At 50.4% G+C, this 18,480-nt stretch overlaps 1 protein-coding gene across 2 annotated transcripts in view; it reads right to left on the reverse strand.

The window, feature by feature from the left end:
* Positions 1–2,256: 2,256 nt before the first annotated feature.
* The window catches only part of CNTFR (ciliary neurotrophic factor receptor), a 323,080-nt gene continuing 306,856 nt past the window's right edge, over positions 2,257–18,480 (reverse strand). For both annotated transcript variants that reach the window (XM_032212452.1, XM_032212454.1), the window contains exons 8-10: positions 11,175–11,355; positions 5,885–6,029; positions 2,257–2,878 (exon numbers count right to left, since the gene is read on the reverse strand). In XM_032212452.1, coding sequence (XP_032068343.1) covers position 2,878; positions 5,885–6,029; positions 11,175–11,355 — 327 coding nt within the window. In that variant the 3' untranslated portion in view covers positions 2,257–2,877. The remainder of the gene's footprint in view (positions 2,879–5,884; positions 6,030–11,174; positions 11,356–18,480) is intronic.

The raw sequence follows: 18,480 nt of genomic DNA on the forward strand, positions 1-18,480 counted from the left end.
CATGGCTGGTCTAGGGAAGAGAAGGACCAGAGGGGACAGGAGAGCAGCCTTCCAATACTTAAGGGGCTGCCCCAGAGAGGAGTTAGGGGGTCAAGCTATTTTCCAAAGCACCTTTGAAGGCCAGAGAAGGAAGAATGGATGGAAACTGACCAAGGAGAGATTCAACCTGGAAATATGGAGGAATTTTCTGACAATGAGAACAATCAACCCATGGAACAGAAGTTGCCTTCAGAAGTTGTGGGAGCTTCATCCCCGGAGGCTTTCAAGAAGAGACTGGACTGCCATCTCTCAGGGTCTCCTGCTTGGGCAGGGGATTGGACTAGATGACCTATAAGGTCCCTTCCAACTCTCTTAATCTGTTAAAACATATTTTCCTGTCTGCAAAGTGTGTGAAATCTGCCAAACCTTTCCCCCCCCTCCCCACCCCTGCATTGGAGAAGGTTGAGGGCTCCATGGCCTGGGAAGAGGAGCAGAGGAGGCAGGTGAGGGGTAATTGGGGCTGGGGCCAGAGGGGTCCAGACCAGGGGCTTCCCCCCCCCCAACGGTCAAGGACCGAAGGACGGAAGCTGGGAAGGGCATCAACTCAGCTGTGGGAAAAGCCCAAAGAATCCATTGAGAATCTTCCTTGGCTGCCTGGGGAATTCTGGGGATATTCCTCCCTCTTCAAGTGGCCAAGATTGTGAAGCCTTGGCTTAAGCTAACAAGCTATTCAGAAATATCTCTTCTACACCTCTCCCTGCTGGCACGGATGATGTTCCCTAATTGGGTCGTGAAATGTCGCAGCAAGCAAGCTACGATGACAAAACCAAGTCCTCCTCCTCCTCCTCTCTGTCCCATCCTCCTCCTTCCTCCTGCCTGCAAAGCTCCCTCCCTCCCAGCACTGTTAACGTTACCTGGTTGGGTAATAAAATGTCTGCAAGAAAACAATCAGCTCAGAGGGCACCAAGTCCAACCCTGAGGCACCAATATTCTCTTTTCCCGAAACAGCTTCCAGCTGCCAAATGTGACATCCGGAATCCAGAAGCAGCAGGAGACGGAAACTGAGAACCGGCTTTCTCCAGATCAAGTCCAGGTTCAATTCTCGAATGCCAGGTTGAGAAACAGGCCTGGAGGCCCCCCTTGTCCTTCATCCCTCTGAGATGCAGACACCCCCCTGCAAGACTGCGCCCCCCATCAGCAAGGGGGTGTGTTTTTGGGTCACATAAACATAAGTGCAATTGCACAAAATTGGAAAATGGAAAAAGTCCCTTCAGAGGGAGAGGTGATTAACAAAATATTAGATTGTGCAGAAATGAACAGATTAACATTGGTAATGAAAGGGAAGGGAGAATCGGAGTATTATAATACATGGGGGAGATTCTATCGCTGGATAGAAAATGAATAGAGGCAAAAAGAGATATGAAGTTAAAGAAATTGGGAAGGAAAGCAGGGAAGGAGCTGAATTGAAATGTAATTGAAATGGAAAGGTAAATGGACAGATAAAAATGTATTAAAAATGATAGTAAACGTTAAATATGATGACACAAAAAGTTGTAAGATGACGCACTGATTAATGATGCAAGATTTGCCAAATAAAAAGATTATTTTTTTAAAAAAACATAAGTGCAATAAAATCTCCACCCAATGGCTCCAGGGTAGCTTAAGCAGGAAAAAAAATATCCCACATTCTTTTCCAAAATATCGGAGACCTGCGTTGCTCCTGGAAAATAGATGGCATCGTGACCACATTGCCGCTGTCGCCATCTTGACTTTTTTGACTTAGCCCGGCTGACACGGCCGCCCGCAACATCCTTGTGCCCAAATCCTATCCTTTGTGGACAATTCTCCCCCCCCCCCACAGCCCCTCTTCCCGCAGACGGCTAAGATGGAAAGCAGCAGAAAGAGGGAGCTTCCCCCACAGTTGTAATGAAATGGTCACATTTAATGAGCGTCTTCTCTGCTGGGCTCCCCTCCCCTTCCGGTGTGTGTGTGTTTGTGTGTTTGTGTGCACGTTGAGTCTTAAAATCTTTATGTACATCTATAAAAAGTCCAAAGACAGCGAACGTTCGAGGGCTGGGTGGGCGTAGGGGGGGGGCTTAACGGTCTTAAATGCTGCACCCCAACAGAGGAGAGGGGTCAGAAGTGGGTCTGGGGCAGGAGAGAAGGGGAGCGTTACAAAACAGGGGTTTGGGGGGGAGTAGGGTGAACTGGCGGGGGATCGGTGGGGTGTCTCGGCTTAGTTACAGACCCCCACCCACCCAGTGTGGATCCCACCCTCCAAACCCCCACCCACCCCTGGTAATAAGAGCAGTAGAGAAACCCCCAATTCGTGTATAAACTGAACGGACTCCGTTACAAAGAGGGGGGGGGGACGTCGGGGTTGGTCCAGGAACAGCCCCCATCTTTCGGTGACGATGGTGTCAGTGCAGGCAGAAAAAGACCCCCCCTCTCCACCATGGAAGTCTTGGGGTCCCCAGAGAGGGTCTTGGGAGGGGGGGGGGCTACCCACAACTTCCTTGTTTTGCTCGGCCGAGGCTCATCCGCTCACAGTTCAGAAGAGGGGAGACCTCCCAGCTCCGTGTGGCCCCCGTGTGGCCCCCGTGTGGCCCCCGTGTGGCCCCCGGTCAGAGCTGCCCCATCCACACGCTGGAGGGTCCTGCTTGGCGGCCGAAGGAAGCATCTTTGGCTTGGTGGCTTAGCTGTATGATCCGAGCCCAAGGCCCGGGGGGGTGGGGGGGCTCCTCCCTGGCGCGCTGCGGAGGGCGGCTTCCTCGTGTCCCCACCGGCCGGCCATCGTCTGCTACGAAGAGGTCCTTGGCTCCGTCCGGGGCAGGTTGTGGTGGGTGGGCGAGAGCAGAGGGGGGGGATCCGGGGATGCCTGGCTCTCCGAGGACTCGTCCTTCCAGGAAGCGAGGAAGCCATGGGGAGAAGCAGAGACAACCATCAGCAAAACAGAGGGGAGGACCAGGCGGTCGAGGGTGGGGGCTTCCCAAGGGACCCCAAGGCCGGAAGGAGGACGAGAGGAGGAAAGGATGCCTCGGTGCCAGGCTGGGGAACATGGGCCTTTTCCTTTTTGCAAACATTTGTTTTTATTTCTTGTTACATATTTAAAATTCTTTTGTAAACAAAGTCCATTTCCCCAACTTTAACATTCTCACCTGTGTGCATAATTCATTTTGCGTTATATTTCCATTTCCAATTTTAGCCGTATTATTTTCTTCCCCTGTTTTCCACCTTAGACTCAATTTTTTCTTAACACCTAGACAATGTCATTATTTATCCCTTCAGAAATAAGCCAAATTTGCCATTTCATTTTCCATCTATTTTCCACAGGTAAGATATATCTTCGAACTCAGTTTTTCATATAATAAGCAGTTTACTTAGTTCGTTTCCACAATTAATAATGTTAATATAATTCCCTCCCATCCTAATTAGATACATATCATTACCGGGATTAACATATTTCATTTCATTCTACTAATCCCCTGTTCCTAGATTCTTTTTCTCCCTTTTTATATGTCTTCTGTCTTTTCTCCTGAATCTTTTCTATCTCTCTTCCATGGATTGTTTGGTTAACCCTCCCCAGGATTTCTCTTTTCCGCTTCCTACTATTTCTCTCTTCATTTTTGGCTCATTCCTTTTTTGGATACCATTTCGAACATGGGCTCTTTTAAAAGGGACCCTCGGATGCTGGTTTTTTTTTGGGGGGGGGAGTCCTACGGTGGTTATTTCTGACCTGGGCAACAACGGGACACAAACTTTGCCGGAAGACCCAGGATAAATGGCAAGTAGTCCTTGGCTCATAACCACAATTGAGCACAACGTTTTTGTTGTGAAGCGAGATCTTGGTGAAGGGAGTTTTGCCCCGTTTTGTGACCTTTCTGGCCAAAGAAGTGAATCAGTGCAGTGGTTAAGTTAGGAACGTGGTTGTTAAGTAAATCCAGCTTCCCCCATTGGCCTTGTTGGTCCGAAGGACACAAAAGGGGATCACGTGATTCCGGGGCCCTGCGACCGTCATAAATATGAGTCAGCTGTCAAGCATCTGAATTTGGATCAGGTGGCCATGGGGATGCTGCAAAGGTCGTAAGTGTGAAAAACAGTCATAAGTCCCTGTTTCTAGTGCTGTTCTAACTTTTACCAGTTATTAAATGAAGGATTGTTAAGGCGAGGACCGGCTGCATAATGAAATCTCTAGCCCCAAAGACAATCCGAATTCACAGCAACAATCATTGGACGCTAAGCAGAGTCGAGAGCATCTGCACATGGGCTGAGGAGTCCTTCCAGCATTCTGTTCTGACCGAGGCGTCTCGAGAGCCTGAAGCCAACTCCTGGTCCCGACAAAAACCCCTTTAATTAATTGACTGTGAATTCTGCTCCTTCACATCCAGCAAAGTCTTTCAAGGGAGGATTTACGGTCACAGACTTTATCTGGCTTGGAGAGCTGCCAGGCCGATCTCTGCAGAACTTGGCCAGGAGTCTCGGAGAGTCACGAACCAATTAAGCGAATGAATGGTCTCCTGCAAACTCCCCTCCCCTTTCGCTCCTCTTTTACTTCCTCTGGGAGGGGCCATTCACCGTCCACCTGTGGCCTTACTCCCAAGTCGACCCCTGTTCTTTAGCTCTTCCCTTCGTCTAGCAACTCTGCACATGCGCACACTGGGAACAGGCTCCAGCTGTTTGTCTGCTTCACTGATGTCTGACTCCAAAGGCAGCTGATAACTGGCATACGCCCCGGCCCCCTCTCTGCCTCCGACACAGAGCCTTCATCAGAGCCTTCACCACACTCCAGAACTGGCCCAGGTTCCTCCCCAACCCTCTTCACTCTCCGAATCTGCTGCCAGCTCTGCTGGCCACTGGTGGGCCACAAGACATTTAAGCGTAAGCTGTGACAGCCAACGAAGGACCCCAGAGCCCAGGAACTGCCCTAGTGACCCTCTAACCCTTCATTATTCCCAGATGCCCTGAAACCCCTTAATGCAGGGGTCTCCAACCCTGGTCACTTTACGACTTGGGGACCTTAACTCTGGGGATTCTGGGAGAGGAAGACCACAAGTCCCAAGGTTGCTAAGGTTGGAGACCCCTGCCTTAGTGGATTTAGCCCTGCCACATCTGTAGGGCTCCCAAGAGACCTGGAGGTCGCCAGGAGATGATTCCACGGCTGTCTTCCTCCAGCTCAGCTTTCCAGCCCTTGGGGATCACAGATCTCCAAATGAAGAGCTGCCCCCAATTAGAGAAGAGAGAAGGTTCAGCCATGAGGCCTCCAGATGGGGCTGGGCTGGGCGGTCTCCAGTGGGGGTCCCTCAGGTGGATAAAGGGATGAGGAGAGAAAGCCACTGAGGTGACCTTGGAAAGCAAGGTGGGGACCGACCCAGAGGGGACTCCTGGAGAAGGAAGGCAGGCCGTGGAAGCCACCTGTGATGTTCTCCTACCTTGGGTTCATCTCGGAGTGGAAGGAGAACATGAAGGACTAGGGGTGGGGGGGAGACTCCTGGAGGCATTCCAGAGGTGATGAGGACATCCTTCAATAGGTGGGGAGGACATTTTATCAGGAATGCATGCCGGAAGGTCAAGATGATGGTGACCTCACAATAGAAGCTCCACTTCCTGTGGACTTATTATCTTTCCTTTGGGGATCTATTTTTGGAGGATGTCCTCCTCAAAGAGCTCCCCTCCCCCGCTCATCTTGGCTGTTGTAGACACCATCACCACCACTATTTGAAAACCGGCTCCATCAAAAGACGGCCATTTTGATTCTGAATGTCAGTGGCAGGATCTACGGATGTCATGCAGCCATCGGCGGTTCCTTCCTGACGTGGCCCCCTCTTCTCTTTGCATCCGGCCTTCTCGGTCTGTCCTTGAACCCTCTCCCCACCCTGGGAAAACTCTTGTTAGATGAGATACTCACTAGATTAAGAGAAGGGCAAATGCCACCAAGACCAGACCTGGGACCACAGAAGGTGACACGGCTTCATCTCTGCTTTGTTCCTCTGAGTCATAGATCCTGGTGGTGGGGGGTACCTCGAATGTGGAGGTGCTGCTGCTGGTGGTCTCTGCAGGGAGGAAAAGAGGATACAGTTTCAGGATTACTTTTTTTTTACAGAGGAACGACGGAGAGTGTTTTAACAAACCACAATCCTGTTTCATTTGATGGCAGCAGCACCTAAGATAGAAAGTCCCTACAGAGAGTGGTGAGGACAACGGAGAATATTATAGGAAGCTCCCTTCCCGTTATTCAGGATGCTGCTTATAAGAGCTATGAGCTAAGAGCTCAAAACATTGTTAGAGACCCCCAGACACCCACTTTAAGGTCTGATTCGGTAGCTCCCCTCTGGGAGGGGGTTTCGAAGGATTTCTAGCAGGACTTCCAGATTCTTTAACAGTTTTGTTGCCTAGGCCATGTAAGTCCATGTACATCTCACCATACATCCAAACTAGTCTGTGTTGTTCCTCCGTGTCATAGAATATATGTGGGTATAACTTTGAATTTATTTATTTTGTCATGTTTATGTAGTGTATATTGGAGGTAGTGACCCTTTGAGGCCTGTATGCAATTTTTCATTTTTGTGTATGCTTTAGTGTATACATTCAAAGTAATTATTCTATTCTATTCCATATTTCTATTCTATTCTATTCTATTCTATTCTATTCTATTCTATTCTGTTCTCTATTCATTCCATATTCCTATTCTATCGTATCCTATCTCCTATTCTATTCTATCCTATCCTATCTCATATTCCTATTCTATTCTATTCTATTATTTCTATTCTATTCTGTTCTCTATTCATTCCATATTCCTATTCTATTCTATTCTATTCCATTCTATTCCATTCTATTCTCTATTCATTCCATATTCCTATTCTATCGTATCCTATCTCCTATCCTATCCCATATTCCTATTCCTATTCCTATTCCTATTCTATTCTATTCTATTCTTTCTATTCTGTTCTGTTCTCTATTCATTCCATATTTCTATTCTATTCTATTCTATTCTATTCTATTCTATTCTATTCTATATTCTTTTCAATTCCATTCCAGGATCTGAAGGTCAAATTTGGGGGGTTTGTGGCTCCCAACCCCAACTCAACCCCTGCAGCTCCATGCAGAAGAACCAAGGATGGATTTTGCAGCTGGAAACCTCTGTCCTCATCGTGGCTTCTCCTGGAGGGAGGCCGGGCATTGAGCGGTGGGGCTGACGGGGGTTTTAGACTTTGCTGTCCCTCCGACTGCAGCCTTTGAGTCAACAGCCCAGACCCCAATAGGGCATAAAGTGGTCCCAAGCTCAGGAGCACCACAAGGCATCATCTCCATGGCCCCAAGGACCTGTTGTAGATTTGAGCACCACCAGGAGCCTCTTCACCCAAAGGCTCAAGGGCAGCAAGACAATTGGAGGGGGGGGGGTTTCTGGTTGTGCCCCCTTTCGTCTTGGTGGGCATCTTCCTTCTGGCCCAGAAATATGACCTCACTGGGATTGGGGCTCCCTTCAGGGAAATGTCTGGGGATCTCAAGATTGAGACCGTGCCAGGGTCTGCAACCGGAAGTCTAATTTTTTAATATGATATCTCTTCAGTTGGCACCTTTGGCGTTGCAAAGCTACAACTGCTTTGTGTTAGGACCTGAGGTTTGCAAGGAACTGGGCATGTCTAGTTTAATGGAAAGAAGGACCAGGGGAGACATGATAGCATCTTCCAATATCTCAGGGGCTGCCCCAAAGAAGAGGGAGTCGAACTATTTTCCAAGGCACCTGAGGGTAGAACAAGAGTGTAGAACAAGAAGAGCTGAGGTGGCGCAGTGGTTAAATGCAGCACTGCAGGCTACTTCAGCTGACTGCTATCTGCAGTTCGGCTGTTCAAATCTCACCAGCTCAAGGTTGACTCAGCCTTCCATCCTTCCGAGGTGGGTGAAATGAGGACCCAGACTGTGGGGGAGATATGCTGACTCTGTAAACCGCTTAGAGAGGGCTGAAAGCCCTATGAAGCGGTATATAAGTCTAACTGCTATTGCTATTGCTAAGAAGCAATGGGTGAAAACTAATCGAGGAGAGAAGGAACTTAGAATTGAGGAGAAATTTCCTGGCAGTTAGAACAATTAATCAGTGGAACAGCTTGCCTGCAGAGGTTGTGGGTGCTTCATCACTGGAGGTTTTCAAGAACCATTTGTCTCAAATTGTATAGTGTCTCTGAGCAGGGGGTTGGACTAGAAGACCTCCAAGGTCCCTTCCAACTTACTATGAGCGCATAGTCTGTATATATCCCTCCCATTATTTTCTAGAGGGAACTCTTTTTATTGTACACTGCTAAATAAACAATAAATAGATTTATTTTGGGGTTCTGTACACTGCTAAACAAGCCCATAATTAGATTTATTCTGGGCTTCTGCATTGGATTCTGCATGAAGAGCAAGCAGCAACCGAGTTGGCCAAAATGTCCTGGGCAAATACAGCCCAAGTAAGAACAATTTAACCAAGTTCCCACAAGGCTTAAAAAGGCTTCTGTGCATTTATGAATGTCCTGAAGAAAAGATAGGAGAGAGAGGCATTAATTAGCAGCTAATTCCACCACCACCCCAAATTACCGGTTCCCTTGTTGGTAAAGGAAAAGGCAACCTGCCCCCCCTCCCCGCCTTAACTGCTAACGGCTGGTTTGCATCTGTTTCAAAACAAACTTCCTCACTTAGTGCCCTAAAGTTGTGTGTTCCTCTTCTGCCTGAATGGGCTTCCTGCACTTAAGGGGCTAATGAAACCGTGCCTGAATTCACAACGATTTAGGGTGGAAAGAGCAGCAGGAAAACGTTGTGTTTCTGGTTTGTGTGTGTGTGCTCAAAGAGCCACCAGGGGGCAGCAAAGCACCACTGAAAACGCCCCCTAAGGCCACCACTGATCTCTTCTTGCTTTTAGGGCCAATTGGTGCTTTTCACCCAGACCCAGTTTGACCCCCAGTTTGGTACTGACGGGACACCGGCTTTCTCCTCTGCTGGCATCCTTCAGCTCGGAGAAGTTGCCCAGCACTCGGCCACGTTTTGCTGGCCTCCCTTCAGGCAGGGGGTTCTTGGATTAGGACCCAGAACATAGAAAAATAGCAACAGTCCTTTGCAGTCCTCTCTAAGCAGTTTTATCTCCCCCCCACCGATGATCCAGGTCCTCATTTTAGCAACCTTGGAAGGATGGAAGGCTGAGTCAACCTTCAGCCGGTCAGGATCGAACTGCTGGCAGTGGTTTAGGTTGAGGTTTATTGGACTTATATGGCGGCCTTCTCCCAAAGGACTCAGGGCGGCCGTACAGCATAAAAACACATATTACAAAAGTTAAAAGAAAGATTAAATAGAATATCCAAAAAACCCCAAAAGACATTTACAATGAGATTTAGAAATTAAATTAAAGTTAACAATTAAAATTAATAATTTATTTTATTCAGGCCAGGCCGGCTTGCTGGAAAAGCCAACTTTTTAGGGCGTGTAGGAAGGACCGGAGGTCGGGGATTATGTGAAGCTCCGGGGGGGCAGCTCATTCCAGAGGGAAGGGGCTCCCACAGAGAAGGCTCTCCCCCTGGGGGTCGCTAGCCAACACTGTCTGGCCGACGGTACCCTGAGGAGGCCGACTCTGTGGGATCGCACTGGACGGTGGGAGGCTACCGGTGGCAGTAGGTGGTCTCGCAGGTACCCTGGGCCTAAGCCACGGAGCGCTTTAAAGCTCATAATTAGCACCTTGAATTGCACCCGGAAGACAACCGGCAACCAGTGCAGGCCGCCTAAAAGGGGTGTAACATGGGAGCACCTGGGTGCCCCCATGACAACTCGCGCAGCCACATTCTGGACCAGTTGAATAGCAATAGCAATAGCAGTTAGACTTATATACCGCTTCACAGGGTTTTCAGCCCTCTCTAAGCGGTTTACAGAGTCAGCATATCGCCCCCAACAACAATCCGGGTCCTCATTTCACCCACCTCGGAAGGATGGAAGGCTGAGTCAACGCTGAGCCGGTGAGATTTGAACAGCCGAACAGCAGATAGCAGTCAGCTGAAGTAGCCTGCAGTGCTGCATTTAACCACTGTGCCACCTCGGCTCTTGAAGCCTCCGGGTGCTCTTCAAGGGCAGCCCCATGTAGAGAGCGTTGCAGTAGTCCAGGCGAGAAAGGATGAGGGCATGAGTGACTGTGCACAGAGCATCCCGATCCAGGAAGGGGCACAACTGACGTACCAGGCGAACCTGGTAAAAGGACTCCCTGGTCACGGCCGTCAGGTGTTCTTCTAAACTAAGCCGCGTATCCAGGAGGACGCCCAGATTGCGGGCCCTCTCTGAGGGGGCTAAAGTTTCTCCCCCTATCACCAAAGATGGAACAAGATGCACAAATCGGGATGGCGGGAACCACAGCCACTCCGTCTTGGAGGGATTGAGCCTGAGCCTGTTCCTCCCCATCCAGATCCGCACAGCCTCCAGGCACCGGGACATCACGTCGAGGGCATCGTTTGGGTGGTTTGGGGTAGAGATGAAAAGTTGGGTATCATCAGCATATTGATGATACCGTACCCCAAAACCACGGATGATCTCACCCAGTGGTTTCATATATATGTTGAACAGGAGGGGTGAGAGAACCGACCCCTGGGGCACCCCACAAGTGACGCGCCTCGGGGTCGATTCCTGTCCTCCAGTCAACACGAACTGCGACCGATCCGACAGGTAGGAGGAGAACCACCGTAAAACGGTGCCCCCCACTCCCAACCCCCCGAGTCGTCGCAGTAGGATACCACGGTCGATGGTATTGAAAGCCATCCTGGGCAGTGTTAGCTGTCCTGCCTTCTGGTGCTTTGGAGAATAGGTTGATCCCCACTTCTTTGTGGCAGCTCCTCAAATACTGGAAGGCTGCTATCACGTCCCCCCCAGTCCTTCTCTTCCCTAGAGAAGCCAGGAACAATCCTTGCAACTGCTCATCACATGTTTTCGCCTCCGGGGCCCCCTAACCCTCTTAACTGTACTTCTCTGCACTTTTTCCCAAGTCTCAAGATGTTCTTTCTGTATTGCAGATTCCAAGTGTGGCCTCACGAGTGTGGGGTTGCGATAGGCTGCCTCTGAATATGGAGGTTCCACTTGTGTAGCCTGACGCCGCCTTGTGCGTCGTGACTCACGAGGGAGTCTCCCCCACCCCCTGCCCGCCCTTCGCACCACCCAGCCAAAGATTGTAAGCTGCTTCTCCGGCCCTTCACCTGCTCCCTGGGCTTCGGTGGTGAGATGCTTCGGCTCCTCAGTCCAGGGTGTGGCATGGACGGCCACGCTCCAGTCGCTCCAGGTGCCGATCTCGTTGTCCTTGGCAGCCACCTGGATGATGTACTCTTTCCCTGCGTAGGCGTCAGTGATGATGTGGGAGGTCCCATCGGATAGCTCCACCTGTGGGGATGAGAAGAGATGGATTGTGGGAAAGGGGGGGGTCTCAAGAAGATCTCAGCCCTCTGGAGGCTCCCCCCACCCATGACAACCTCAAATGTTGGAGATCCCTTCCAAGGGAAGCCCCCTGAACTCCTTCGCTGGCTTTCCACAACAGGGGTCTTCAAAGTTGGCCCTTTTAAGACTTGTGGACTTCGACTCCCAGAATCCCCCAGCCAGCATGTCCAGAGGGGTCCAATCGGGGCAACGTTTAAAACGTGTGGACTTCAACTCCCAGAATTGGGCCTTGTTCATTCATACATTGACTGACAGGATCCACAGGCTGTTGGAATCAAGCGGATATCCCACAAAGATCCGTGTAACATCAATTTGTGCCCTCGTTGGGTGTGGTGGTGGCAACCCCCGAGGGATTCTTGAGAGAGGCACTGAATGCAAAACCCAGGAGGAAGAATGTGGCGGCCCAAATGTGTGAACATTGAGAAATGAAAGAAGATGATCCAGAAATGAATCTGGATGGGACCAAAGCAGTCATGCAGGAGATTGGCTAATATAATTTTGCAAAGAGAGTCAAAGAAGGAATTACCTAATTAAGGATAATATTTGGAGCTTAGGGCTGGCGTGAGGGGTCCTTGGTGCTCTCTGAGCATCCTTGTTTTTCTGGCAGAGGTTTCATAATCCAAATTAGGTAACCTCATCGGTGCTAGTGATAGGATTAGCACTGAGGATGTTACCTAGTGAGGTAGCGAAACGTCTGCCAGAAAACAAGCCATCCCAGAGGCTACCAAGGACCCCGCAAGAGAGTCTCTGTGCCAGCAGCACCTCCTTCAAACAACATCACCAGACGCACAACACAGCAGGAAACAGGGCTGAGACAACCTGGCCAAGCAGGAAGCCTCCAGATGCAGGTTTTGGAACCAGCCCTCAAGACTGGTCCCTGTCATACTGGTGGAGCTTAGAAAATTAAAAAGAGGAGATATAAGATTGGTGTATCCGCTTTACTCAACGTACTCAAAGGAGAACCTCTGGGGAGGAATAATTAATATTGTGGAAAGCGAGGCAGGAAAGGGACCACCAAGAATATCTTCAATATTTGAGGCACCAGAAGGCAGGAGAAGGAGCAACGGATGGAAACTAAACAAGGAGAGATGCAACCTGGAACTAAGGAGAAGTTTCCTAACGGTTAGGACAATTAAGCGGTGGAACGGCTTCCCTCCAGAGGTTGAGGGTGCTCCATCCCTGGAGGATTTCAAGAAGAGACTGGGCAGCCATTTAGGGTCTCCTGCTTGAGCAGGGGGCTGGACTAGAAGACCTGCAAGGTCCCTTCCAGCTCTATTCTACTAGGGAAAAGCTCCGCCGAAGTCCTTCCAAAGAGGACGGACATCCGACCGAAGCGTTTGTGTGCCGAAAGGATATTAGGAACCGGCGGAAAATGAGGCATGACAGCTGATAGTCCGGCTGTCAAACGGAGGAGCTCCCGGCCGAGAGGAAGGAAGCCCTTCAACGGTTGGGCTCCGAGGGGGAAGAGACAGTTCAATTGCTGGCAAAACAACATCCACAAACAAGACTCGACACGCTCCGTGGTTGTGGTTCGCCCCCCCGCCCCCCAATTCGGCTGCTTCCAAGCTTCCCGTGACCCAGCGGAGATTCTTTGGACAGGACTGTCTGTCACTAACAGCTTCCTCCGCTCCTGGTGAGTTGATGCTTCTGTCAACAGAGATGCTCTTCTTCTTCTAGCCACCTGCTCCTCTTTCTCCATTGTCTCCCCGTTTGCGAAGCTGCCCTTCCCTTGGACCCCGCTTTGCACCAGGGGAGATCCAGGACAGTCTGCGGAACAGGGACGGTTAATCTTTCGGATGCCCAGGGCCCAATCGTGCGCGTGAATGCATGTGTGGGTGCCCCAATCCCCAAAATGCAATGCAAGCACCCCTACGCCTCCACACACATTTCCTGTGCATGTGCCATCCCCCTTGCCTGTCCCCCGTTCTGGCTTCCAGGTTGGTGCAGGAGTGTTGTAATATAATTCCTTGTGTAGGCCTAGCAGTCACCCATGGCCCAGTGGATAACAGGGCATGCAGAGCCACGCTGAACCACACAGGAGAAAACAAACTCCATAACATCCTGATATCCTGATAGTGCATAATATAACATCCTGAGATGTGCCCTACCATTGACGCCCAGGATATGACCATATATAGACAGAACTTCCCTGAGCAGTAGATTAGAAATTGTACTTTTACAGGCTGTTTTTAACCACATGCTGATTGCTCCTCCTGCCTTTGTCCTATCTCAATAAAAGGGGCTCTCAGACCCCCAATCTTGGTTGCTCCATCCCGAGAAGGATCATGTCCGTGTCTTTTCTCCACATTGGCCTCATGGACGACCCACGGGAACATCACACAGGAGGCTTTTTATGCCCAAAACGGGGCGTGGGGAGGCCTCGCAACCTCCGCAGTTTCTCCCCAGCGCACCCGGGCTTTCTCCTGCATTTCTGCCACAGGGAGGCACCAGTGGAGGGTGGAACCTGTGGAGATTGGGGAAGGCGCAGGCGGCAGGAATGCAGGAGAGAGCTGGGGCGCACTGGGGGGGAAGGAAACGGCAGAGATTGGGGAAGGCCCCGCCCCTGGGCATGCGCAGCAGAGACCTGAAGACCAGCTGGCCGGAGGGAGGTGCGCATGGATGCGCGGTGGAGCTGGGCTGGGGAGATGGCTGGCATGGCTGCAGAGAGGGCTCTGATAGGTTTGCCGTCACAGCCGTATAAGGACTAAATATCGGGAAGGCTCCAGCGGGACTTTCTCTAGCCCAGTGTTTCTCAACCTTAGCAACTTGAAGATGTCCGGACTTCAACTCCCAGAATTCCCCAGCCAGCATTCGCTGGCTGGGGAATTCTGGGAGTTGAAGTCCGGACATCTTCAAGTTGCCAAGGTTGAGAAACACTGCTCTAGCCAAAAGATGCCATTAAAAAGCCTCTGCTTTCCTTAGCTGCAGCCCACGGATTGGACCCCCCAAAGCAGATGCTTTTTAATAACATGTGTTGCTCGGAAAAGGGGCCAACAGGCTCCTGATCCTCACAGGCCCACAATATCTCAGCATGGAGGGTGGTTTCGGGGAGCAGCCACTGGTTTGAATTGATCTAGTGTGGAATGATTTAATGTGCCTCGTCTCTCATGGTGGGTTATGGTCCACTGGCGGCCTGCGAAGTTGGTAGCAGAGTCAGACAGTGAGGAGGGTTGGGGAGGAACCTGGGCCAGTCCTGGAGTCTGGGGGAGGCTCAGACGAGGGCTCTGTGTCGGAAGCAGAGAGGGGGCCAGGGCGTATGCCAGTTATCAGCTGCCTTCAGAGTCAGACATCAGCGAGGCAGAGGAACAGCTGGAGCCTGTTCCCAGTGTGTGCATGCGCAGAGCTGTCAGAAGTTAAGACAAAAGGGGAGACTCGGGAGTAAGGCTTGGAGGTGATTGGCCCCTCCCATAAGACATAAAGGAGGAGCAAAGGGATGGGAGCCTTTGCAGGAAGCAAGTGTGTTCCTTCTGGTCAGTTGAAGCTCTGAGAAGCTCCGTTTGACTCTGTGCTCCCTTTGGCCTTGCAAATCTAATTGGCAATCAGGTCTCTGGCAGCGGTTCAAGGGAGAGAAAGGCGGGTCCTTATCAGCCTTACCCTGAAAGACTGTGGCAACTCCAGAATCATTGCGGGCTGTGAATGAACAGACTTCACCGCCGTTTAAATTAAACAGAGTTTTTGGGGACTAAGTTGGTGATTTAGGTTTTCTCGGGAAGCCTCGGTCCGAACACGCCGTTTCTCCCCAAGAGAAGGCACATTTGTACTTCATCTTCCCTGGGGGTTCATAAAGACAAAGTTCTGCTTACCACAATACAAAGAAAGATGTCCAGACCCCAGGAAAGAGTTCACGGAAGAGCCACAGAGATGATCCAAGGGCTGGAAGCGGAATTGTGTGGTTAAGGGAACTAGGTATGTGTGGCCTAAGGAAGAGAAGGCTTAGGGGGGCTTCATCACGGGAGGCTTTCAAAAAGAGATTGGACAAACGTTTCTCTGGTATAATGGTATAAAGATTCCTGCCTTAGGCAGGGGGTTGGACTAGATGACCTCCAAGGTACCTTCTAGCCCAGGGATTCTGTAAGTCTGCTGGAACTCCAATTTCTTCCCCATCAAACTGAATAGCAATAGTAATAGCAATTAGACATATACCGCTTCATAGGGCTTTCAGCCCTCTCTAAGCGGTTTACAGAGTCTGCATATCGCCCCCACAGTCTGGGTCCTCATTTCACCCACCTCGGAAGGATGGAAGGCTGAGTCGACCTTGAGCCAGTGAGATTTGAACCGCTGAATTGCAGATAACAGTCAGCTGAAGTGGCCTGCAGTACTGCACCCTAACCACTGCGCCACCTCGGATAGATAGATAGATAGATAGATAGATAGATAGATAGATAGATAGATAGATGATAGATAGAGCGAGCAATAGCAATAGCAGTTAGATTTATATACCGCTTCATAGGGCTTTTAGCCCTCTCTAAGCGGTTTACAGAGTCAGCATATCGCCCCCAACAACAATCTGGGTCCTCATTTCACCCACCTCGGAAGGATGGAAGGCTGAGTCAACCTTGAGCCAGTGAGATTAGAACCGCTGAACTGCAGATAACAGTCAGCTGAAGTGGCCTGCAGTACTGCACTCTAACCACTGCGCCACCTCGGCATTGCATTGCCTGTTGGCCTAATAGCAGCTCCCTCACCCACCCACCCCCAATCAATAATATCTGAGCATTCAGTGTTCGGTAGCCAGCCTTGCAGCTCAGAAGAGATTGGGGGGGGGAGGCGCAGGACAATGGGCAGATTGAGCAACGTTGCCCCAGGTCCTCCTGCAAGCAGTGAACGTTTTGCTCCAGAGGTTTCAGAGCAGGAGGCCGCTCTGCGAAAGGAAGAGGGGATGAGCAGGATGATCTGTGCAGAAGAGGCAGGCAGACAGGAGATCAGATAGCGGAGGAGAGGACGGATAATGGAGAGGCCAAGTACAGGCAGGGCTTATCTTTCACTTTGTCGAGTGGAGGCCTGACTGCTTGGAGTGTGTGACAGACTGTGGGATAAAGGGAGACTAATAGAGGCACCCAAACCTCCGACGAACAAGGCGCTGTGAGAAAACAAACAAACGAAAAAATCAGCCTGGGGAAACTTTCGGAATTGAGAAGGGAGGGAGGATAGCGGGGGAATTGTCCCCATTATCTCTTTAATATAGTTTGGAGAATTTACCATAAGAGGGAGAGGGAGAAGATGGAGGTCTGAGCTACACAATAAACTGTCTTAAGATACGCAGAGGACACCAGTTGGTGAGGCCAACAGACACTTATCCGAGTGAAAACGGAAGGGGGGGGGAAATGGGGTGATGGTTAAATATTAAAGAGGACGAGGCGAATGTTCTCCAGCACACTTTGTAAACTTCGGCAAGCGCAGATGGCGGATAGTTAAGTGTTCTGACCCCCCTTCTTCACTCGTTCAAAGACGACAGGCAGACAGACTTAAAAGGAAATAACTTTATCAGTCCTCGGCTCAGACTGGCTGCGAGCCCAAAATAAACATAAATAAAGTCTCTGGCAAGAAGATAACGGAATGCAAAAACGGCCAAACCAGGTGTACAGAAAGAAAGCAGATCACTTCTCCAAGCGTCTCTTTGAATCAGGGTTACAGAAAGCAAATCACTTATCCAAGTGCCTCTCACAAACAAACCACGACCGATGAACGATGAACGTTGACTTCTGCAACCAGCTTCGTGGCACCATCAGTCCTTTTATCTCCAGAAGACCACACTAAAGAGACCCAGCTGCGTTGTTATTCCTGCATCCCGACTCAACTCACAGCAAACTTCTGCTGAGTCACAACAGTTAAGACTGCAGAACGAATAATTGCAACCAGCAATCCGGGAAGACCCCTATATTGCACGGGTCACAAGGAGGGCTGGGAGAATATCTGCAGACCCCTCACATCCCCCCACCCGACATAAAGCGTTCCAACTCCTCCCTTCGGGAAGGCGCCGTGGGACTCTGCATGCCAAAAGAAGAAAAGCCAGAAAAAGGGGAGATTTCCCCCCCCCTCGTGCCATCCCTCTGCTGAACCCCTAATTCTCACAGCTGACAAAATACAATGATATTAATAAAGGAGAATATTTGTAGCTTGGGGTTTTTGCCTGAGTGCAGAGAAGAGCAGCAAGGATGATTAGGGGTACTGGAGGCTGAAACATACAAAGAAACGTTGCAGGAACTGGGCGTGTCTAGTTCAATGTTTCTCAACCTTGACAATTTGAAGTCCTGGGGACTTCAAGTTGCCAAGGTTGAGAAACACTGGTCTAGTTTAACGAACAGAAGGACCAGGGGGGACAGGATAGCAGCCTTCCAGTATTTGAGGGGCTGCCCCAAAGAAGAGGGAGTCAAACTGTTCTCCAAAGCCCCTGAACGCAGGACAAGAAGCAACGGATGGAAACTAATCAAGGAGAGCAGCAACCTGGAATTAAGGAGAAACTTCCACACAGGGAGGACAATTAACCAGTTGAACAGAAGTTGCCGTCATAATTTGTGGATGCTCCATCATTGGAAGTTTTCAAGAAGGGCCTGAAATGTTACAGGCTCTCCTGCTTCCACCTGTATTCTGGACCCGTGTCCCTCCTGGCTGGTTGCCAACAGCAGGGAGGTGACACATGGCTGGATCCAGGCAGTCGTGACCGCCTCCCTTCGGGAGGGGCACTTCCCCGCCGTACTCAAAACGGCGGTGGTGAGACCCCCTCCTGAAGAAACCATCCTTGGATCCAGCCATTTTGAACAACTATCGTCCTGTCTCCAACCTCCCCTTTATTGGGAAGGTTGTTGAGAAGGTGGTGGCCTTCCAGCTTCAACGGGCCTTGGAGGAAGCTAGTTATCTTGACCCCTTCCAGTCCGGCTTCAGACCTGGTTACAGCACAGAAACCGCTTTGGTCGCATTGACCGATGATCTCTGGAGGGCCAGAGATGGAGGCTATGCGTCCATCCTGGTTCTCCTTGACCTCTCAGCGGCTTTCGATACCATCGACCATGGTATCCTTCTGCGACGACTGCGGGAGGTGGGAGTGGGAGGCACTGTTTTGCAGTGGTTCTC

Source organism: Thamnophis elegans, chromosome 3, assembly GCF_009769535.1.
Source record: "Thamnophis elegans isolate rThaEle1 chromosome 3, rThaEle1.pri, whole genome shotgun sequence".
NCBI classification, from domain to species: Eukaryota; Metazoa; Chordata; class Lepidosauria; order Squamata; family Colubridae; genus Thamnophis; species Thamnophis elegans.